Source organism: Meriones unguiculatus, chromosome 11 (genome assembly GCF_030254825.1).
Source record: "Meriones unguiculatus strain TT.TT164.6M chromosome 11, Bangor_MerUng_6.1, whole genome shotgun sequence".
In the NCBI taxonomy this organism is placed as follows: domain Eukaryota; kingdom Metazoa; phylum Chordata; class Mammalia; order Rodentia; family Muridae; genus Meriones; species Meriones unguiculatus.
Window position 1 is genome coordinate 78,238,099 of NC_083359.1, and position 24,504 is coordinate 78,262,602.

Below are 24,504 nucleotides of genomic sequence, written 5' to 3' on the forward strand. Positions count from 1 at the left end.
GCAAGAAACAAACAAAAGAACTGTAAACCCATACATACACTAAGTCCCCCTACACGTCTGGTCATTACTGGAGGTCCAAAGGGGAAAATGTAAACGGCTCCATTTGATTGGTGTGTAATATAGGCAAGACTGACATCAACTGATCTCAACAAATACGTACAATTAAGATACTAATTTTCATGCAAAACACAGGGCCAATAGAAGGAAAGGGACAGGAGCTTCACAAGAGGTCAACAAAGTCAACTAACCAGGGCCCAGGGAGGGCTCATGCAGACTGAAGCACCAACCAAGGACCATGCATGGAGCAGACCTAGGGCCCCTACAAAGATGTAGCCGATGAGCAGCTCAGGGTTCATGTGAGTCTCCTAGCAAGGGGAACAACAGGCTGTCTATGACATGGACTCTGTTACCTGCTTTTCAAGCACTTCCCCCTGAAGGGACCGCCTCCTGGCCGCAGGAGTAGAGGATGCACTCAGTCCTGATGCAGCCAGATGTGCTCTGGTTGGTGGGGGCAGGGAGTGCTTCCTTTCTCTGAGGAATAGGGGAGGGAAGGGGCTACGACTGAGATGTAAACTGAGTGAATGAATGAATAAGTGAATGAGTGAATGAATAAAAATTCAGGGCCAGGTAATGCACATCCATAATCTCAGCCCTTGCAGAGGCAAGAGGATATCAAGTCCAAAGCAAGTTTAAACAAACCATCTAAAGCCCTGAACACTGCATCAGAAGGCTACTAGAACTGGAGAGTGAATTCAAGGTTGAAAAGCATAAAAAGCAGAAGAAAATAAAGAAATTAAGCTTAAAGCTAATATTCTTCTTTCTTTAAGGAAAGTTAAATCATTCCAATTTTTAAACACAAATTAAATACTAGAGAACACCTGGTTTGGGGAGGCGAGGTCCTCACTCTTCTCTACTGTTGTGAAACCCAGATGTTTTGTAGCTTCAATGGCAGACACTTTTTGGGTGTCATTTAGCGCCATATCTAAGAACCTTTCACTTATTCCAAGGATATGATACATAATGTTTTCTTCTAATGTACACATAGTTTGCTGTACTAATGGACATGCAATTTGGCTGTTTTCTATTGTATCTAAGACAGACAAAACAACCCAACTTGTATTTGGCTAAGCCTGTACCTGTGACTGCTATTAAAGTTCTACTCAAGCCAGCGGCAGAGCCTTGCTGTAAGCACCCCTGGATGTTTATTTGTTACATAAGCTCAGACAGGGCAGGACTGACCATTGTCAGAGCCTTCCCTGGTGCTTGGCTGCCTGAAGCAGAAGACTAACCAGCCCAACAGCCCCTTTGGCAGCACCCTTTGGAACTGCCCTAGAAGCAACCCAGCCACTTTATGCACTCTAGGCTTGCCTTGGAGGCTACCCTACAGGAACAGTTGCTGTCCAAGCACAGTTCTGGGCCTCTAAAGCACCATTTAGTCAACACTGCCCTGCAAGCCCCAGTGAACCCTAGCAGCCATTTTCACAAGGGGAAGCACTTCTAACAGAAGGCCTGTGACAGCGTGAAGACTCTGCCATGACTGGTGGAAACACCCTTGTCAAACACTCCTCTGGCTAGAATTAGGCTACTGCTCACTGGAGTCAACCATGAGAGCCTTGGCAATGCAGCATTAGGCCCACAAAAGGCTTCTCAATGGGCTTCCCTCGCTACTTTTGATCTTTATCACTCTTTCAGCGTGGTGAACTGGTCACATGAAGAGGACTCAGCAAAAAATGCAGCAGAGCAGCGAGTGCAGCAGCCAAGGCAGCAGAGGTGGCACAACAGCCAGAAACAACAGAGGAGTGCAATGGGGGGGGGGGGGGCACCAAGGAGCACAGCAAAGACAAGAAGCTATGGGGCACATAGCTGCTACAGTCCAGGGATCTTCCACATCTTAAAGGCTAAGGGTCCTGACACCCTAGGCAGGACCAAGAGCTGTTAACACCAGCTACTGTAGGAACTGTGGGCCCAATGCCCAAAGCATAACCAGAAGCTTAGACAGGAGCTACAACTTTAGGCAGTAACCACTGGGGCTGCTTGCAACTGCTTGCAGCCAAAGATCTGGCTGCTTGTGGTTAGAGCCTGGAGTAAGGGGCACTCACTTCTCACATACTGGAGTCGTAAGGCCCCTGGGTCTGCCCCTGGGTCTGCCCCTGGGTCTGCCCCTGACTCCGAGGCCTTAGGCACTCACAGTGTGTCCAACGCTAATAGAGTTTCGCACCTACTCATGATTCCTTTCTGCAGAGAGTGAAAGGACTCCAGCAGCTGACAGGTTACTGTCAGACCCAAGAACACACAAGCAGAGTGGCAGACGCTACTGAGGAGACTCTCCCAAGTCGAACCTTCTCCACGCTGGTCAACACTGTGCTTCAAGCACTTTCCTTAATGCCTTGGGGGGGGGGGGGGACAGCACTGCATTGTCATTTTAAACTGCACTTTCTGAACTTGACAGACAAGTACTGTGCTGTCTTGGCCATTAGGCCATTTCATTTTGTAAATACCTATTCAGATTGTTGTGTCTTTAAAATACACTCCGTAAAAGCCCTACGGCAAAGGTAAGTGCTGCATACACATTTCTAATTTGTCACCTGCCCTTCTGTTCTCTTAATACTATTACCTGATGACTATACACACGATCAATCTTTACTCTTCTGGCTAGTACTTTTTGTGCTCTACTAAAACAAAACAAAACAAAACAAAACAAAACAAAAAAACAAACACCAAAACAAAAAACTCTTCCACCTACGGAAGTCATGTAGGCACATTTTCCTCTAGAATTTTTAAGTGGGGATGAGGGCGAATACACCCAGGTCCATGCACATGTGGGATACATTTAAGTCCCCATCACTAGGACACACTCTCAGTCCTAGAACCTTCCTCTTCACCTTTCACATTCTGTGAGGAGTACATAACCTATAGGGAACTATCTCAGAGACAGGAAGGAAAGAGAATGCTTTACAGTGCAGTTTTATGAACTTAGCAGAACTCCAAAGAAAACCAAAATGCATACATATAAATCCTATAAATGAAGATTACAAAAACAAACTCTAAGACACTGGCAAATCAAACAAGCAGGGGTTTGCAAATGGGAGGAGTTTGTCATAATTAAGTGGAGGCTACGGTCAAGGACATAAAAGAGAACTCAACAGAAAGCAGCACACACAACACATCTTATCATTGATCAAGAAAACACCTATGATTACCTGCAACCATACAGAAAGACTTGATGAGATCAACACTTACTTAGCTTTTAGAGCCTTCAAATACCAACACTGACACTACAAAGTGTTTCTCAATCTTTGTTATCAAAGACTTAAAAAAAAAAAACATAAGCTCACAGGCGTGATGGACCACTCCTGTAACCCCAGTATTCAAAAAGCAGGAAGACTGTCAGAAGTTTGAAGTTGGCCTGCCCTACAGAGAAAGTTCCGAGTCACCCAGGACTACACAGCAAGATCTGGGGGAGCAGGGGAGCAGGGATCGTTTACCTTACATATAGAAATCAACAGTAAGGTATCTTTATGAAATTTTAGGAGCATTGCTATTAAAGTTCTGAACACAAATTCATGGAGCTGTGAAGATGGCTCAGTGGGTAAAACCTTGCAGCACAAGATCCAAGTTCGAATCCTCAGAACCCACCTAAAGCTGGACAGAGCAGTGCACATCTGTAATCACAAAGCTCCAAGGCAGGATGGGAGCAGAGACAAGAGGATCCCTAAAAGCAGGACAGCTACCCTGGTGTAGCCAGTAGCCAACAGATACTTCCTTAAACGAGGGAGAAGCCTGGAGCAAAGACATCCACACACATGCACAAGGAACTTAGAAAATGTGGAAACGATCTCTTCAGGTGAGCCTGCAACCACACCACCATTCCTGCCCTAGTCCTCCATCACTCTGATGTCCTCATTTATTTTCTTCTCAAACCTGCTACACGCTCTCCCGTTCCTCCTTACTCTCAGCTGAAACACTCAGGTGAGACTTGAAGCTGTCACCATCAAGTCTCTCCACATTCTGTCTTCTCTCCCATTTCTATAGTAGCAAGTGCTACCGTTGAAGCAAATGCAAAGCTGGATCAAGGCTTTGGAAACTACAAGGCCTGCCACCTGCATGCCACCTCCAAGCCAGCTGCAGCTGCTTCCACACTCTTCCAAAGAGCAAACTGGGTCTTAGTGTACAAAGACTATATGGCTCTCTACCTTCACTGCTTTCCACCCAGCTCTTTAAAGCATACTGGCTGCGTGACCTGGGAAGTCCCATGCATAAGAAATGAAGACTCAAAGACACATAAAATACCAAGGTTACATCAGACATCCTGATGACAAGGAAAAAAATCTCAAGGCCATGTCACATGCATAAAGGAAGAAAACTCTGAACGGCACAGACCTTTCAACAGCTGTGCTTGGAGGCAGGAAACCATACAGCAACGCCTTCTATCTCACAGTGGTCCCTTCTACTGCAAGAAAAAATTGTCATCTTCATTCAGAACCTAGCCCAGACAGCGATCAAGGTAGAACAAAGTATCTTCAGCAACATAAACAATTCAGAAAGTTCACCTTGTCGTACATATTGTGTTTGTTATGAAACAGTCTCACACTTTGGCCCAGACCAGCCTGGAACTCCCAGCAATCCTCCTGCCTTGGCTTTCAAGAGCTGGAATTGTTAAGTGTGAGCCACCTTTACATCAACAAAAGGTGCAACTCTCCCAAATGAGAAAATAAACTGAGAAAAGAGGAAGACCTGAATCCAGCCAGCACAGGCCCCAACACAGTCAACCACGACACCGTGAGAAGCACAATGATGGGAAGCCACAGACTCCAGCTGTGCAGAACACACTGCACATCTGAGCAAAAGCAGTGGCCTCAGGAGGAACTTTCCTAACTTTTAAAAAGTTTGAATATCTATCACCCTATGTGCTTGTAGATTTGGATAAACTATAGAGAGAAAAAAAAGACAAATAAGAAAGTAAGGAAAAAATACAAAAGAATCTAATGCCAATAAACCCAATCATAGTATACCGCACAGTTCGACTGTTAAATATATTTACAGAACCATGATAATGTAACCAATGAACGTGTAATCAAAAGTATGACATCACAATCATAAGACAATAGAGAAGTTCAAGGTAGCAAAGGTACCCTAAAGTAAAGCCATTGTAAAAAAAAAAAAACAAAACAAAAAACACTAAAGTTGACAAGCAAAACTGCAGAACCACGTACTCATGCCAGAAGAAAGAAAAAAAAGACGAAGTATCAGAAGAAACAACTAATGCTGTCAAAAACTGAAGTTGTGTGAGCAGGACCAAGGAGGCAAGTCTGGAAGAGATGAGGGAGGGGACAAAAGGGTTTATGCAAAGTCTTGCAGTTTAACTTTTTTCCATGTACAGCTGCATTAAAGTTGTAACTTTAAAAAAAGAATGAAGTGGTCATATCATTTAACATCAATTCCTTTTCCTCTCCGTCCATAATCTCTGACCAATAACTGAACATTGTGTGTCAGGTACTTCTCTAAGAAAGGAGGTGGGGAGGAAAGGGGAAGGAAGAAGGGAGGAGGAGGTTGATGATTAAAACCCATTTGGAATATTCAGAACGAGTTCTTAAATAACACTTGGGAACCAAAGAAAATAAAACTATGAAGCATGAAAACTAAAGAGTAAAGATTAATTAAAAAATACTGAAATTTTATCATATCCAATCTCCATTCTCTCACTAAAAAGGAACTAATGGGAATTTAAACCACACTTAAGGAAGTAATTATAGAGTAATGCAATAAACTCTCTCTCTTTTCCAAGGGACCTACCAACACTCAAGTAATTTCAAGCTATCTGAATTATGTTTTCACTGAACACTAAGTAACTATTAAAAAGAGCAAAATGCAGACAGAACTAACTTTTTCACAAGTGAAGATTAGACAACAAAAACCTCATGTTCAAAAACCAGAATCCATTTTAATGTATTTTATTCTCAAAAGTTTGCATGTGTTCATTTTTCATACCAAATGAAAGCAGGACTTTTAGAGTCAACAGGGTCAATTTCAATTAATAGGCTGGGACTTCAAAGCTTCTTGGAAGCTTCTGGAGACCAGGCACACACTAAATGCTTAGGTGTGCAATTCTCAGACCTCCACACTTTGGCTGCGGAACATCACGGCCTAGTAAGAGCTAGGGTCTGCGTCCGGGTCACTGCATGCTTTTTGACAACTGGCTTCCCACTCTGAAATGGTGAGAATTATGCCAACAGAGGGTAAAGGTCACTTATCGACAGTCCAAGGAGGAAGCAACAACATACTCATGAATACTTTTAAAGCTCTGAAATCTACAAAGATCTACACCAATGTATATCACATTGATTACTAATCACAGCATAAAATTATGACTTCTCATCAGGTTTTTCACTTCCAGTAAGACTTTCCTTTTACAACAGAGTGACAGAGTACTGTTTCAGCGCAGGGAGGGCAGTGTTTTCCTTTTCTTAAAGACTCTCACAGACAGATACCCAGAGAAGGTATCAGCAAACGTTTCATTTAAGTTTATAAACCACAAGTACAATTGTTTAGCCACATATAAACCACAACACCCTCTGACTCCAGATATATTTTGAGTATGTTTGGAAACCAGATACCCAATGTATATAAATGGAAGCATAGTTCAAGACAACGGTCCTGAAGCTTTTGTCCATTACTCTAAGAAGGAAAAATGTAAGCAATATCCTAACTCAAAAGGCATCATGCATTTTTACTTCTTCAACTTTAGTAGTAGGCCTGCTCACTTAGCATTTTATCTCCATCAGGGCACACATCTGGCTTTATTCTGCACCCCCCTCCACATCTATCAAGACTACAGCAGTAAGCAGGTACTCAATGTGTGTAGAATAATCTAGCCTCTGGACAAAAGCTTAAATCCCTTTAATCCCAGCACTCCTAGGCAGAGGCAGGCAGATCTCATAAATTCAAAGCCAGCCTGGTCTACATAATGAATTCCAGAGCAGCCAGTGCTACACAGTGAGACCATGTCTCCAAACAAAACAAAACAAGCTTTCCAGTTGCAATCAAATTAATTTTTCCAACAAAGCCACCTTTTCCTGCAGGCAACCGCTGTCCCAACTGTAAGCGTAAGGTCATAATAAACTAAAAAAGATACTCTCGTATCTAAAAGCACACAAACTGCATTACTCAAGCACATCTGGTTCACAGTTAACTTCTAAATTGTAGTTTCAGATACTGTAATGTCAGAAAAGTATACTGTGATCTTGACACACACGCAAATATTTCAACTTCTGCAGTGTGGTGTAAAAAGACAAACAGAACAGTATTTCTGGAAAAAGTCAAATTCCTGATACCAGTGCAAGGGGAGACATAAAGGAGAGGAGAGGAAGACAGTTCTTACTATTTTAAAATTACTACGCCAGGATTCAAAACTTAAAAAAACTACACTTAAATCATTCAAGGGAACTCTAATAAATACACTTAACGTATATATGCAGCTAAGACAAGTAATTTTCCACATTTCAAAGCTTCATGACTACACACGTTCACTAGAGGTTATTATTATTAAAATAACACAGTTTGCTGATAAACCCCCACTACAACAGTAACAGCGTTACACTTACTATATTTGTGATGCTACAGCCCGAGCAATCATATCTGGGTGAGACAGGCTTTACAGTTTGCAAGTTATGAACTGTGGCACTGCGGCACTCCTGCATGCAAGAAACGAAAAGTTACTCAAAATGCTAATGGTCGTCATCTTCAAAGCCGCGCGACCTCGGGTCCACCGGATGGTAAACATCAAACACCACCAAAGTCAGCCTATACACAAACACCGGCACACAAACAACGCTCTACAGCTACTTGGGGAGAGGGAGGAAAATGCAGAGCACCTACGGAGGAAGGCCGCCCGTGTTTTCTTCCCCCGACCCCAAACAATAGGCACTGGATGCTCCGGAGGAGTGCTCTCCGCAGAGAGGCGTCGGGCTGCGGGCGCCCCTCCTCCACAGCCACCGCGGGGCCCCTTCTTCCCCTCCCTCACCCCTCCCAGCTCAAACAAATTAGCACTCGTACCGAGGTGCCTCCTATCAGCTCGCAGCGTCTTCCCAAACACGCCCACGCACCCTGAAACCCGCCTGCGTCTCCACCGCACACGGCGGCAGGAAAAGCGCTTCAAGGGGGGCGGGGAGCCGCGGCGGCGCACGGGTCCCGGCTCCCCTCCAGGCCGGCTCCCCATCACCTTCCGAGCCCGCCGGAGCCCACGCTGCAAAGGCATCCCGGACGCCGCGGGCGGATGGCGCGGCGCGGCGCTGCAGGAGGGCCCCCTCCGGGTGGGCGCGCGGCCTCGGCGGCACCGCTCACCCGTTCGGCCCCGCAACAGGTCAGCCGCCCCGGCTCGCTGCGGGGGTGCAGGCGCCGGGCCCCGGAGGGGGTGTGGCCGGCGCGGCGGGGGCCCGGCCCCGGCTCACCTGGCAGGCTGCTGCGGCGACGCCGGGGCCTCCGCCGCCGCGGGACCGCGAGCGACCCGCAGCCCGCCTTCCCCCTCCCGTCCGTCCCTCCCTCCCTCTTCCCGCGCCGCGCAGCGCGGCCGCCGCCATTGCCCGCACGGCCGCCCCGCCACGCCGAACCTGGGCCGCCGGGGCCGTCGCCTCCGCGTCGCCCGCGGCTCCGAGGCAGCGCTCGCCCGGCCGAGCAGTCGGCGTCTCTCATTCAGCGCCCGCCGCCGGCGCTCGGGGGGAGGGCAGTGCGCCGGATCCACCCCGGCCGCGCAGGGGGGCGCGCGCCGGGCGGGCGGGCGGGGCGGAGCGGCGCGCGCACTAACCGAGCGCGCTCGCGCGGCCGGGAGCGCCGGGTCGCCGGGGGCTCGGCGCGCCCTGCGGACGTCGGGCTGCGGACGCCCGGCTCCAACCGCCGCCCCTACCGGCGGCCTCGGCGCGCGCCCCGGGACGGGCAGGTGGGGGCCCCGCGGCCGCCCGCGCGCGGGGGCTCGTTGGCGCCTGCGGCCGCCGCTCACCTTGCAGGGCGGAGAACAAAAGTGTGGAGGGGCTTGGCGCTCGGATCACATACCCGGCCCGCGCGGTGTGCGTCCCCGGGAGTCGTGGCGGAACGAGGGAAGGGGCCGCGAAGGAGGAGAGTCTCCCCACGCACAGCCCTGGGATCGCAAAGGATGGAGTCGGTGCGCTCGCCCATTAACGTGCCGGAAGTGCTGGGTAGGCCTCTGGAGGTGTGGAGCGGGGTGACGGCCCTCGGTTTAGAGGAGCAAATAACAGAGATCTGACATTCCCCAGCCCCAGGCTGAGGCATTCCAGGTGGACGGTGTTTTCACGACACTGCGGGAACGTGATTCCGAAAGGTGGAATTTTTTTTTCCTGCAAGTGGAAGGGTGTTGTTTCGCGGGGTGCACCTAGGTGGCCTACTTAAAATTAGCAGCATTTGATTCAGTGTGACTTAGTGGAAGGTTTTCAGTGAGCCACGTCGGTGTATCATTAGGTCATTGGGAACAGATGCAGACCTTGTCTAGACAATGTGCAGTAGAATGGGGAGGGGAGACAATCTTATTAGCAGCACCTAGCGTGAAGGGACCAAAATTCCTTCTTATAATAACTGAAACAGAACAGATTGCTCTTCTATGCAGAAGGAAAGAGCTAACCGCTGTCCCCTTTGACTGCCTTTTGTCTGTCAGTCTTAACTCGTTGGAGAAGGTAGAATGCTCTGTCATCGCCTCGGTTAAATCACCCCCAAGCAAAAGTAGCTGTGAGTTAGAAACGAAGCAAGAAAAAGCAAGAAAGCCCAGTGCTGGATGTCACTCCATTTTACTTTGAAAGTCTCTCCAATAGTGATGGAGTCACTGATAGAAATACAGAAGCCAAAAAGAAGGGGGAAAAAAAACAAAAAAACCAGAAAATTTCAACTGAGAATAGACTAAAGAAAGAGAGTAGAGATATTTGGCAAAAAGGTTCAACTGCATTAGGAGTTTTCCTAAATGATCTATGCCTCAAGTCCCAAAGAAACAACAGGCAAACTTAACAGTTGGAGGGGGAAATAGCCTTTCAGTCGTTGAGCAAATGTTTGATCTTTTTTTTTTCCAAGTTAGTAAGAGATTAAGGAAAAGGTGGCTGGCTACGTGCCAACAATAATACATAAAGCTTTATTTATAACATACCATTATCCCAAGTTATTAACAGCTTTTAAAGTAGGAAAAATAAGAAACATCGGGGAATTTTATTTGGTATAAATGTCTTGCAGTTACTTTAAATTTGAATTAGGGCTTCATAAAAACAAATGAGCCCGTGTCCCTCCATCTGCCAATAATTTTCACAGTTTGCTGTAAAAGCAATGACATTTTAGCTCGGACTTTGAAGAGAAAAGGCCCATGAGTTCATTGATATGGACAGTAGATTCCCAAGCCTACAGAATGTCAGAATTTAGAATAATCACTCCAAATGTGTTGCTTGTGTTGACAGCAAAATCATAATTTTGTTAACCTTAAGAGTTCAACATTTTCTGAACTTGATAAAGTTGAGAATTTGTGTATGAATCTATATTATATATATATATAAAAAAAAAAAGGCAGGAGAAGCCGGGAAGATGACCTAAGAGGCAAAGTCACTAACCCTCCAGCCTGAGGACGTGAGTTCGAGCTCAGCCCATGGATGGAAGTAAAAAGCCAGATATGCCAAAAAATGGGAGTTGAAAACAGCGGTCTTTTGGCTGGAAGCTCTTGGGCCAGATGCCCTGAAATGTACAACTGTGCAACTTGTGAGCAGAGACAAGAGAGACCCTGCCTCAACCAGGTAGAAGATGGAAGCTGCCCTCTGTGCCTACCTAAGCACACACGAAACGAGAAAGAAAGCTGGGTGTGATGTGGGGTCTGTATTCCCAGGTCTCAGGGGGCTAGAGTGGGAGGACTGTGTTCTAGTCCAGGCCAGCCTGGGTTACAGAGTAAGGGCCTAGCTTCCAGGAGCCAAAGAGATAGAAAAAGCTTATCCTTTGAATTCTTGTCGATGTTTATAAACTGTGAGTTATTTATCAAAGTCTGTTTCCCATGCATTTATATGCAAATAAAGCACTGACTACTTGCAACAAATTTTCTTTACCAGAGCACTATTTTTTTATAGTTCTGTAAGTTGCTTTATGAGATCCATTTGCTTTTGCCAAAAGAGAGGAAATATGCAGTCTTAGAACAAAAACAAAAAACAAAAAAAAAAAAAAAAATAAAGCTAATGGATACAACAAATGCTATTATATAAAATAGAAATCAATAAGAATTCAATATGCTTAAAAGTCATTTCGGGGGAGTCACTATTGTGTAACAATTTTATTACTATGCATTACTTCCAAAGGGTAAGCCAAGGGACCCATTTAGATAGAGAATGAGCTCTTCCAAGGCAAGACACCACTGCAGCACAAAGCAGATCAACACACAATTCATCTTATTGTCAAAACCAAACCAGACGGGCACCTTAAAGAAACCTGTCAGCTGTTTCCAGTGTTCTGATCTAAAATGTAGGCAAAGCAGGATATCCAGAATTCCCTGCGAGGGGACAGAAGTGAGAAAGGACTTCAGAGGCCAGGTGTTGCACAGAAAAGAGATTCACAGTTTGAGGAGAACCCGCTAGACTCACAGTGTAGAAAGATGTGCCGTTGTTTCCGGATACTCAGGACAAAAATGATCCAGAGTATTCGGATCCGAATGCCTTATCAAGTCATTTACAACCACGCTGTTCCTCACAGGAGCAGTTCTGTGCCCCAGCATGAATCAGCAGGGGTGTATTCACTTCAAGATGATTTCTTTTTCCCTGGAATTCCCGGGGAGGTGGGGCCAAGTTTAGGTGTAAATAAATTTTTGTATGTTTAAAATGTTTTCTGTATTAAAGACAGTTCCAGCAATTCCTCATTTGTCTGACATAGTTATTAAAGGAGTCGTTGAGGGGTTGGTTATAATCAGTTATTCTAGATAAATTATATTTCCATCTTGAGGTTCTAGAAACAGTTTAAACCATTTTCGTTGATTTTTTTCTTTGAAGTTTCACTACCATTTTGCTTTAAGCTAATAAAATACAGTAGAGCTTGTAGCTCAGAAGTATAGTGCCAGAGATGAGGGAGGGAGGATGGGATTGGGAGGGACTGAAGAAGGGGGCTACATCTGGGATACAAAGTGAATAAACTGTAGTTAATACGAGAAAATAAAAATTAAAAAAAGAAAGAAGTATAGTGCCTGCCTAGTGTTTTCAAGGCTTAATCCTCCGTACCACAAGAAAACAGAAGAATGTAGCCAAACTTTTTCATGTTACCAGCAGTAACATGAGGCTGTGATACAGGATGTCCTCGGGGGGCTTACAATACTTATGCTCATAACCACTCGATCGACAGTCTCGGCTACTGTGTTCCTGGGTCTCACAGATCTGGCACTGAGAACTGAGTTTCCTGCTGTCCTGTCTTGCTCAGGACACACCTACCTCTGAATTGCCTTCCAGCATATTAGAGTAGCCTGGGAAACCAAATAAACGCTATTTTAAACAAAACACAAATGCTAAAAGCTCTTAACTTTGAGGCCTCTTATTTAACTGAAAGTCCTTTTGTCTGTTTTCATGTCTTCCTCTAAGTTCAGATAATTGCATTTATCTGATAGCTTTTCTACACAAGTGAATTATGTTCAAGTTTCCTTATGAGAAATTTAAGTATAACTTTTCAGATTTAATGGAAAAAAAGGCTCTTTGTCCACTATCACATCCATTTCCTTTTAAAATATCAAATATGTTCAAAATTTTTAAAGGACTTCATAAACCCATACTAATAATGATTGGCTGATGGTATAGGTCAGAGGTAGAGTACACTCGGCATGCATGAGATCCCGACTTTGTCCCCCACCACTAATTTTAAAAGAAAAACCAGCAACCTACTAATAAGAATGTAGAGTGGGAAAAAACATGCAGTAAGTGGTAAAGATTGGGGAAAACATCGGTATATCCCTACTTAGGAAGTGTAGATGAGGGCCCAGACGCATGCATGGTCCTAGTGAGTTAGTCCACCTTACCAGCTACACGGGCAAAGTCAGTTTATCACAGTTGGATCACAGATGAGGGACAGACAGACAGTATTTGCCTTCAGATACGATTCTCTGGGCATGTAACATGTAAATGGGTAAACAACAGCTCAGTCCCCATTTATAAAGTAGGGTGAATAGTTGTTAAGGTATGCTAATGTTATAAAAGACAAAAGCTGTGAAAGTATTAGAGTGGAAATGGCATGACACTAAGTATATGAAATACTGGACTGGGTCTTTTTCGAAAGGAAGAAAAAATGAAGGGCATTAGTGGGTTAATGGGTTAACTAATAGATTGATTAAAATATTTCATCAATGTTAAAGTCACTGACATTAATAATGACTATGGTTACATTCTTAAGAAATATTCACTGAAGTATCTAAAACTAAAGGGCCAAGTTGTACATATTAAAAAGTGTGTTTACATTTATTATTTATGTAAATATATATGTAATGATAAAATGTTAACAGCAGGTGACTGAGGAAAAAGTGAGCATTTGCGATCTTTCTATAAATTCAGAATTACATCCAATAAAAGGTCTTATTTTCTTTTCTTCTGGGTTTATGGTTTTTTGTTTGTTTGTTTGTGGCAGAGTCTCATGTAGTCCAGACTGGCTTCGAACTCATATTGCCAAGAGTGACCTTGAATTCCTGACCCTCCTGCTTCCACTTCCCAAGTGCTGGGATCACAGGCCTTACTACACACACCCTGGAAAGTTTTTCTTAAAACAACAGCAGAGTTATCCTTTGAGCCAGGTGTGGGCCATACCTGTAATCCCAGCACCTGGGGGAAAGGTGGCATTTTGGATTCATCTCTTTGCTTTAGATAACTGTCATGCATTTTTTTTTCCTGCATCATCATCTTTTTAAAAAAATTAACTGCGTTCATTTATTGTGTATGTGTGTCTGTATGTGCACATATGTGTTATGGCACTTGTGTGAAGGCAGAGGATAGCTTCTAGAGTCATTTCATTCCTTCTGTCACGTGAGTCCCAGGAACCAAACTTGGTGGCAGTCACCTTTAAAAATGAGCCACGTCTCATCTTAAACAATTAGCTGGTTCTGCACCGTTTTCACTGTATCTTGAATACTGACCCCTTCACCACCCAGTCCACACACACCCCCCCTCACACATGCCCTCGTCCCTGTGGCTTACTAAAGTGGCACCTCAGAGCTGCCATCACCTCGGTCTACTCTACCCCGTTTACCATTTTACTCACTGGTCAGGATTCTTTGGCAGATTTAAATATGCACATTTTCATTTCTCCTTCCAAAAGACGCAGACTTCTTCCACAGCACATCTTCCTCTCCCGAGCCCTCCACTTCCTTTAATTCTTAGGATCCAACTAAAGACCTGCCTCTTCCATGATCGCTGCCTTCCCCAAACGTGTGGAGGTTATAAATTAGTATCATCCAGCTTTGGCAGTTCATTACATAATGGCTTGCTCTTTGATCAATGTGTACGTTTCTTTGCTTTTTGTCTTTCTGAAAATGGAGGTCTTCCTGTGTAGCATTGGCTATCCAGGCACTCGCTACATAGACCAGGCTGACCTTGAACTTTCAAGAATCTTCCTGCCTCTGTGTCTCTGGTGGGATTATAGCTACTTGGCACTACATCTGGCCAAAGACATATATTTCTTAAATCCCTCAATAGACTATAAATTCTTGTAGAGCATAATCCATGACTTTCTTTGGATTCATGGTTTTTATTGAACACTTACAAGAGATAGGCATTATAGCCAATGCCCTACTTAATGTCACCTTCTTTAATTGTCATGACAACCCTGAAAAGTCAGTCTTTTAAAAATACATTTACAGAGGCTAGAAGGATGGCTCAGTGGTTAAGAGCATTTGGCTGCTCTTCCATAGGTCTTGAGTTCAATTCCAAGCCACCATATAGTAGCCCACAACCATCTGTAATGAGATCTGATGCCTCTTCTGGCTTGTAGGTGTACATTCAGCTATAGTGTTCATACACATAAATAAATTTTTTTAAAAATATGTTTTCATAATAAAGCTTAAAAGTGTTGAATGACTTGCTCAGGGTCATGCCACTGGGAAATGTCAAAGTTGGCATCAAACCTAGGCATTCTGACTCATCTCTCCGCAGTAATTCTGCTTCACATGTGTTCTTGTCAATCATAGCACAATGTCACATATGCTGATGAGGCTTCTAGAATACTGAATACAATATACTGGATGCTAACCACGAACCATCTAGTTCATCCAGAGATAACCAACATATGTTTAATTTTAAAAGGAATTTCTATAATTTACTTACATTATGAAAGCTTAAGAATTCCAAAGAGTTGAACTGCTTTCAAAATCCTTCTGAATAAAAGAATATTTAAAATGTAGGATGGGGAGATGGCTAAGTGGCTAAGAACCCTTTTTCTATAAGCACATAGGCCTGACTTTGACCCTACGGCATCCACATGACTGAACTTCCTGTAACCCCAACATTGGGGAATAGAGTCAGATCCCAAGATCATATTAAAAAGTCACAGAATTAGGAAGGTTGAGAACCACTGCCTTCAAAGAATCTAGCAACCAACAGCCTGAAACAGGCAAGCCAACCTTTCCACCATAGCCTTGAAGTATTGAATCCTCTGATTTGCAAAATAATTTATCAAATGCTTTCTCTTGCCATGTGTAACTAAACACCACCGAGAACAAAACCAAAACTAAGTCGTGAAAAAGAAAAGGTAAGGGAAAGGGAGGAAAGGTCACAGCCAGTGCAAACAGAAGCCATCCAGGTTATAGTCAGTTACCGGTTGAGTCTTGGGAATCAACAGTGACCAAGTGCATTCTCCTTCCTTTTTTTTCTTTTTTCTGTTTGTTTATTTTATATCCCAGTTGTAGCCCCTTCCCTGCTCTCCTCCCAGTCCTACCTTCCCTCCCTCTTCTCCCTACTCTCCCCTCTTCTACTGCTCAGAAAAGAGGAGCTCTGCAACCACCAACCCTCCTCAGCACATGAAGTTGAATCAAGACTGAGTGCAACCTCCTGAACTGAGGATGGGGAAGGCAGCCCCAACAGGAGGAAGTGATTATAAAAAAAAAAAAAAAGCAGGCAACAAGAATACATGTCAGAGACAGAATACATGTCTGAATCTATTAAGAACTTAGTTCCCCTTACTAAGGAACCTACATGAAGACTAAGCTGCCCATCAGCTACATCTGTTAGGGATCTAGGTCCAGTCCATGCATGGTCGTTGGTTGGTGTTTCAGGCTTTTTTTTTTATATGTATATACAGGGTGAGTTTTATGTGCACTGCCTACATGCAGGAGTCTCAAGAGGCCAGAGAGCATCTCCTGGAACTAGATTTACGGGCAGCTGTGAGATGCCTGGCATGAATTCTGGGAATGAACCCTGGGAATGTCTGCAAGGCCGAGCCATCTTTCCAGCCAGCCACATGATCATTCACTTTCATGACCACTGAAAAACTGGCCCAGAAAAACTCTTGGGGCAAAGCTGTGTAAATTGTGTGACTGGTTTGCTAGATGTCCTACTTTATTTTTAAAATGTATTCCTAGGCAATCAATATGCAGCTTGCATATCAGCTTGTGCTTCATACAAGTCACCCCTCTGTGGCTTCTAGACTTCGAAGCTTTTACAGCATGTACCCTTGAACTGTACTGTTGAAGGGTTCTTCTGTGATAAGTGGATACCCGTAAGAATTCAGAGCAACTGAGTCACGACCTCAAAGGTTACCTTTGGAGGTGAGCGCTGTGGACGGACGAGAAGAGCAAAAGAAGAGAAAGTGCACCGGCAGCTGGTATAAGAATTCATTGGCCAACCACCAGCTGCTGATGAATTTTTTAAACTGAACTCAGTGTCATTTATGCTTGCAGATATTATACACGAACAAACCTTTTCTTCCTGGATTTGGCAGACAGGATCCCTCTACCTCTGGCCGATCTGGAACATGCCACAAAAACTAGGCTGACCTCAGTAGCACACACACCTGCCTGCTGGGATGCACCAACACGAGTGGCTGAATTTGGCATCTATAAAGATACACTGTCCTCCTTTTCAGTTTTTTATATCTTTGTTACTTACACATGCGTGCGTGCGTGTGTGTGTGTGTGTGTGTGTGTGTGTGTGTGTGTGTGTGTGTAGGCACGCATGCGTGTGTTTTCCAATGCTGAGGACAGATCCCAGGGCCACAGAAATCCTAAGCAAGCACTGTGACCTATATCCAGAGCCCTAGAGCAGGCTTAATCCTACCTCAGCCACCACTACAATCTTGGCTAACAGGATGGCTCCCAAGTAACTGGAGTAACTCCAAGCAACTCCAGTAAACACCCCTCCCCTGCTCCCAGCAGAGATGCCCCAGGCTATACTGCGAACCTTTTCACTTTCCGTAGGAATGAGGAACAGGAGGATCACAAGAAACAGTCTACCAATGCTGGGAGGCAGACCTTCAATGCATGGAGAAAATGAGATCCATTAGCAGGGAAAGGAAGCTCTTCTCTAGGGACGAAAGGGACAGAAGCTGCCCTGGGCCTGCCTGGCGACTGTACCTTAAGCTAGGGTGACTCAGTTTCTATTCCTTTCCTAGCTAGACTATCAACTATGAGGGACATGCTGTTCATGAGCCTCCTTATTAAGAACTGATCTTTTATTTATTAATTATCCCATTGTTTACCCCAGTAGAAATAATATTTTTGGTGAGCTCAGAGTTAGTCATCTTTCTCCCCTAAACCACAGTAAACAACCTTCCTTCCCAAGCCAGCTTCTTTTACTTTAAAATTAAGATAACATTCTCCCTATTCTCCATATTCTTTATTCTTACGATCAGTTAATTTCCCAGAAGCCACGTTAACTCTGAGCAGTATTTTAAAATGCCAGGCACTGTTACCTGTGTGCTGTAGCTGGTCTTTGCTATGTTATGGGTTTTTCTTTTCCCCATCCTGTAGCTCCCCCTAACACTGGATAGGAGAGAAACAAGGACAGAGGGGAGAGAGGAATTAGGAAAATCCCTGAATCTAATTTCCTTCCTTTTGTTTTTTTCTACGACCCAGCTACTTAGCAAACTGCAACCAACCTCCCTATACAACTAACAACCATCAACCCCGCTTCTGAAAAGTTTCCAGAAGTCCAGACGTCACACAATCACAGAAATCGTCAGCAGCTGGCAAAACAGTGCTTCTGCTAGAGCACGAAGCAAATCATAGTCAGCAGCTGCAGACAGTCCAAAGCAGCCTGGGACTAAAACGGAATCCCTACACCTGGGACTAAAACGAAAGCACAGTTTTATAGTATAGAAGCCAAAAATTCCAGAATCCTTAAAAATGTCAGGAGAGTGTGCCATCATGCTAAATTCTGAGACTTTCCTTGAATTGCTGAAGTTAATTTGGATGTTGAACACTAACTTGAAGGGACCAAACTTAATGTCTCCATTTTTTTTTTCTTTTGATTCCAAATTGCTGCCTGGGGCCACTGGGTAACTGTGTGGACTGGGCTACATTTGCCCTGCCCCAGATTCAGCTGGGGACACTGCCTTTCAGACATCCCTAACAGGCCCACACCCAAGCTAGACTACCAGAGGTGAAAATGGGTCCGCATTGCTTAGCGAGCAGATGCAGCTGCACTGACTCCGGTGGCATTTAATCACACTCCATCCTTTCCGGAGCTGTGCATATGATAAACCCAAGATTAGGTTCACACTGCAAAATGTCCTTAATGTCTCAAGGAGACCGGCCAGGCAAGGATGTCAGGAAAACAATCCCTGTTCCCTTTCAGGGAGAACAAAGCTGCACTCCTTCCTGACTTCCTTTCCTTTGGTCTTTATTTCAGTTTGGTGGACAGTGCCCCCATTAGGCAGGGGCACCAGGATGATCTTCTTAGGTTTCATAAACTCCCTAGGGAAAACCCCATGGATGTTTAGCTATGAAGGTTTTAAGTGAGTTATGAATCCTATTTAATTAACCATATAAAATTTATAACCAGAAAATAAAGTCTACATCTAAAAATGCCAGTATTTAGGATCTAGGGCAAGAAATGGAGACAAAGTCAGGATAAAGATGAAGTCTCAGGAAGCGAAATAATTTTCGCTAGAGATTCTGGGAATTGAACTAAGAGCTTTGTGCATTCTGGGCAAGTGTTCTGCCACGGAGCTCTGAGCCTACCAGGAAGAGAAAAAATGCAGCCAGTAGCACAGTGTTCACTTTCTGCAGAAAGCCTTTCAACATCTTTCCTGCCACAGTAAGATTTCAGACACATCAGTAAGAAACTTAGTGCTTCTCCTGAATGTCACCAGGAAGAAACTAAAATTGTATCTGGTGTAAAATGAGCTGGAAGGCTGGAAATTGTAACATGTAAGGTATCTTTCTTCAAATGAAAAAAAAAAATGTCTCCTAATAGACACAAAGTGAGGAGCCTGGCAAAGTAATTTTCTGGACACAAACTGTTTACGCACTGAAATAGTCTCAGTGTGGAAAATGTTAGTCTCTTTATTTTCTGTGTGGATCTGTCACGAAGGCTAGAGGTGGAGGAATGAGAAGCAGGTAGTGGGCTGGTGGTCAGTCTGGTTGTTTAATTATTTATTAGGTAGTCTAATAAATTCTCATTCTGATTCATCCCATGCTCATTTAGTGGTCTCATCAGGCTCAGAGCAACCTGATGTAATTTCTCATCCTGGAAAGTCAGGAAAGACCAATTCCCAAAGCCCAGCCTAGCCTCCCGTTCCTCTGGATTCTGATTCAGAATGCTGGGATTATAGGCATGTAGTACCATACCCAACTATGTATCACTTCTTATAACAGACTCAGACTTCCTTGAAGATAGGGTTGTGTTCAGATTTGGGAGTTCCTTCTCTGTCTGGCACAGAGGAGGCTTTCGCTGACTGTAACGAGTCATCAGGAGTGGAGGCTGTTAGTGGATGGATTCCTTGAACTTACATCTCTTGTGGTGAATTGCAGCTTCTTCAAAATAGATGTCATAGCTCACTTTCTCCAGACACCTTTCTCTTTTGTAGCCTTGATTATTGTTTCTCTATCATCATCATCATCATCATCATCATCATCATCATCATTATTTTGGTTAGGGATACTATAGTTACATCTTAATTGAAGAAGCTTGTTTTAATATTGTACCCATTTCTAAGACCCTTTGTCTTAACCAAACTGTAGATGCTATTTTTTAAATATTTTATTTGGGGTTCCTTATGCCTTTACCTCCCTTCCAAGCCCCCCGCCCCTAGGTAGGAGAGAAAGGTTAAAAGGGAAAACAGATGTCTTCTTTAGCTTTACTTCCTGCTAGTTAGGGCTACTGGGTTCTTTGAGGCAATGCCAATATCAGTCATCAGGATATCTAGCAGTCCAACAAACCAGCCAACACAGCAGAGGGAGGAGCCGGCAACAGCACGAGGAATGGCAGCCTCCTGCTTTCTCCAACCCTTTCTTCCAAGCATCTGCCTCCTCCTCTCTGTGCCCTGGTATTTATACCCACCCTCTCAGGGTCCTCAGAAATAAACGATCTCCTGCTGGCAAAGACGATGCCCCTCAGGAGACAGTTATCAGTGGTGGGTAAACTAAAAAGCAGCTCCATATCCCACACTTGGGATTAACACCAAAACCAGTTTACATGACATAACTGAGTTTTTAAAGAAACCAAAAATCCCACTACACCCAACAGCTGAGAGATGATATTATAAACAGGTACTTACTGTCCCAGTTGATTCTTAAGTTCCTTGAAAGTGGGGACCCAAGCCTTCAGTTTTATCACATAGCTCGGGCACTTTTCTGAACACCTCTCTCCCCATACAGCCTACCTCTTAAACACATCACCTGCATCTAATCATTGAGCCACCATTGCAGCCCTCTGTGGTAGGTACTAGGTAGGTCATCTCCCAATCACATTGCTAGAAGCATCAGTGTCTGAATTTTATCGGAGGCAGTTTTGCTCCTGATTCGCCATCTTAGTGCCCCAAGTTATGGCGCCTGGGGGGCTTCAACTGTAACCTAAAGTCACTTCCTCTCTGCTATCGCGGCATTCCATTTTTTTTAAGAAATATTACAGTACTACCAAGTTCCTTCCGATACCACAACCATGTCACAGTTTCTTTTCTGTAGCAAACACCTCAGGATGCCATTCTAGAGCCCCTTGATGCTGCTGATCTCAGAGGACCACGACAACACATAGAGTCCAGGCTTTGCTTTGCCTCTCATCAGCTATGGGAGTAAGGCAAGTCACTGCGATTCTCTGAGCTTCAGTCCTTCACCAGGAAAACAAGAAATAATAAAACCTCCGTCATAATTTTGCTGTGAGGATAGGAATCAGCTTAATGGTACAGTACTTGGCCAGCAGGCACAGGACCCAGGTTCAACCTCCACCCCCCAACCCCAAACAGAAAACAAACACATTGAAAGAGTGGTGCTGGAGCAAAGTTCAGAGAATGTGTAGACAAGGTGGCTATGAGGGTATCTGGTCAATTAATCAATAGTAGCTGTTATTCTTTTAGTAGCTCTTATATAGTTATTGCTGCAACATAGAGGTAGTCATACAGGCTTGTCACTGAGCTGGCTGGTGTGTGTATGTGTGCTCTTGCTAAAGCTGATCAGATTATAAATCATCACAATGTCTGTGACCTATTCCTCAGTTGAGATGGAGCCACATATCTTTGCTGTAACCCCAGTATCTCCAGAGGATCTGCTGTGTAATGGCCCTACAGCTGTCAAGTAAAGGAAAAAACAAAACAAAACAAAACAAAAACCCCAAAACAGTAGCAATATTGATCTTGGATATTTATTACAAGTCAAGAATAAGTAATTTCTCTATCACTCCCTAATGCAAAGTCGTTTATAACCGTCTCTTCTAACGAATCAGGTTAGAGCATAGGAACAGACCTGCCATCTAGCCATTGCTTATAGCCCACAGCCAAACAGCTCATGTGAAGGCAGACAAGACAGTTCCCAAGAACCAATTTCTAACTGGGCAGTAGTGGCCACAAACTCAGATTCAGTTGCCTTCAAAAGTGTATAGAAAGCCTGGCCGTGGTGGCACATGCCTTTAATCCTAGCGCTGGAGAAGCAGAGGCAAGCAGATCTCTGAGCTCCGGGTCAGCCTGGTCTGCAGAGTGAGGTCCAGGACAGCCAGGACTACACAGAGAAATACTGTCTCAAATAAAACAAAAAGTAGACCTAAACCCCCCAAAAGTATAGTATTTCAGAGTACATTGCGCTGTATGTACTATACTGTGCCGTAAGTATATGTGTATGTTGTGTATACTATATGTGTGTGTATGTACTATAGATGATGTATGTCTAGATGTCCTGTGCTGTCTGTCCCTATACTCTATATACTCTGCAGTAAGTACTGTACTGTTTATATTGTGCCTTATGTGCTGTATATATCTATTAAGCTGTCTGAGTTGTGTGTGCTCTGCTGTACGGCACATTAAATTAATCACTTTTTTTTTCTTTTTTTTTTTTTGGTGTTTCACTGTATATCCCCAGCTGTTCTGGAACTCACTCTATAGACCAGGCTGGCCTTGAACTCAGAGATCTGCCTGCTTCCACCTCCCAAGTGCTAGAATTAAAGGCTTGTGCCACCATTGCTTACTCTTCCATCATTATTCTTATTTTATTGAATAACATTGGTTCTGAAGGTGAAACTACTAGCTGGAAATGCAGGGATTTGGAGACCAGGGCTCTAGTTCAGCCTGTGTCCCTTGCCCAAACAAATCTACACTATAGCTCTTGTGTCTGATTGCAAACACCGGCGTTATCTGGTCCGTCCAGTGGCAACCCCCACCTCAGCAAACAGGCCCCAACTCACAAGCAGCTTCTGTTGAAAAAGATTACAGAAGCTTGTGTTCAGAGTTCAGAGAATATTCCCCACTGAAGCAACAGTAGAAATGATGGTTGGGACCCCAGTTTGTTTCCTTTTTTTTTTTTTTCTTTTTTTTTTTTTTTTTTTTTTTTTTCTTTTTTTGAGACAGGGTTTCTCTGTGTATAACCCTGGCTGTCCTGGAACTCACAGAGATCAGCCTGCCTCTGCCTCCCAAGTGCTGGGATTAAAAGCGAGCGGCACCATGCCCAGCTCAGGGACCTCAGTTTTGTCCACAGCAGTTTATTCATTTATAATGTAGTTAAACTTGAGATTAGTCCAAGAGTAAGAGTTAGGAGAAATAACTTCCTTTTCTGGATACAAGCGAACACTAGCCAAAGCTTTGAAATGTGTGTGGGCTGTTTACTCGGGCACTCTTCCACTCGTGTTTCCTCTCCCCACCTTACTAATGTCCTTTACTAGAGGGACCCGAGGGCTCCCACGGCATCCCGTTCAGAACATTCCCAACCTGCAAGATTCTTAGCTTCCTCTGTCCTCAGTGCTGACCCTCCTCCCTCCTCATTCTCTCTTCCTTCTCTCTTCTGGTCCCCACCCTATTCTGCCCCCAAGCTGTCTTCCCATCAAACATCCACTCCCTCAGTTGGAGCTGCCCTCAGCAGATTAGGAGGAAGGAAATCTGGTTTAAGTGATCTGTGAAGCTAAACTCATAGGAGCTGACAGAGAGCTTCCTGGGTGCCTGGGGTTATTCCAAGCATGCCTCAACTCTTTAGATCTTCAACAAGCCGGTGAGAGAGGAGCTATTATCATCTGCATCTCACAAACGAGCCTGAGAAGCAGCGGTGAAATGACTTACACCTGGTCTTTCTACTGTGTTCAGTAATGGAGGCGGGGTGTGAATCCAAGACAGTCTGAGACTGACACTTTGGTCTCATTTTAACTTTTCCAGAGGATTTATGTCTTGAAAATGGAAAGCTTCTTAAGCTGAAGGAATCACTCTACTTCAGGCAGCATCAAGGAGAAGGGGAAAGCCTTTCAGGTAGATTCAGGAACATAATCTGGGCTGGGCAGCCACACGCCAGCGTTGAAAATTCAAGGTTTAACAAGGCATAGTTAGGTGAAACGCAGTGCAGGCTTCACCGTGGTACTTTAGCTTGTATTCCTTCCCATAGGCACAACCTGTGAAGATGTTCTTCCCGGCCAAGCTGCAGTGGGGAGTGTTTGTTCCCATTTGTTTCTTTGTTTGTTTGTTTTGGAACAGGGTCTCACGAAGTAGTCTGGGCTAGCCTGGAACTCACTACGCAGCCCTCACAAAGATGTGCCGGTCTGTGCTTCCTGAGTGCTGTCTCTTCCCAGTTCTGGCTCAGATACAGAAATAAGAAATGGTTGAGCCAGGTGCAATAGCACACACTTTTAATCCCAGACTCCGGAGGCTGGGGCAGGCAAATCTCTGAGTTGGAAGCCAGTCAGGGTTACATAGGAGCCAGGGTTATACAAGCCATACAGAGACACCTTATCTGGAAAAACAAAGTGAGAGAAATGGTTGATATCGCTCACAGAAAGGCATCAAGAAACACCAAGAAGGGCAGTAGCATCAGTAGGAAGATAAATGACAGTCAGCTCTGGTTCATGGTATGCTGAAATCTTCATGGCAACTGGAAAACACATGTCTCAGGGGCAGCTGCTCCTC

General features: G+C 44.5%; 2 protein-coding genes across 14 annotated transcripts in view; one reads left to right on the forward strand and one right to left on the reverse strand.

Moving 5' to 3' along the window:
* The window catches only part of Ralgps2 (Ral GEF with PH domain and SH3 binding motif 2), a 123,793-nt gene extending 114,615 nt beyond the window's left edge, over window positions 1-9,178 (reverse strand). For 3 of the 13 annotated variants that reach the window (XM_060364501.1, XM_060364497.1, XM_060364507.1), the window contains exons 1-2: window positions 8,607-8,738; window positions 7,602-7,691 (exon numbers count right to left, since the gene is read on the reverse strand). The gene's annotated coding sequence lies outside the window, so the exon portion shown is untranslated. Of the gene's footprint in view, window positions 1-7,601; window positions 7,692-7,871; window positions 8,017-8,606; window positions 8,739-8,992; window positions 9,012-9,045 lie in introns of those variants that run through there. The other 10 variants (XM_060364504.1, XM_060364500.1, XM_060364503.1 and 7 more) reach the window with 8 other exon arrangements.
* LOC132646543 (collagen alpha-2(I) chain-like) overlaps window positions 7,722-24,504 on the forward strand; it is a 44,637-nt gene continuing 27,854 nt past the window's right edge. Inside the window, exon 1 of the mRNA XM_060365090.1 lies at window positions 7,722-9,188. Within this exon, the coding sequence (XP_060221073.1) occupies window positions 7,722-9,188 (1,467 nt within the window). The remainder of the gene's footprint in view (window positions 9,189-24,504) is intronic.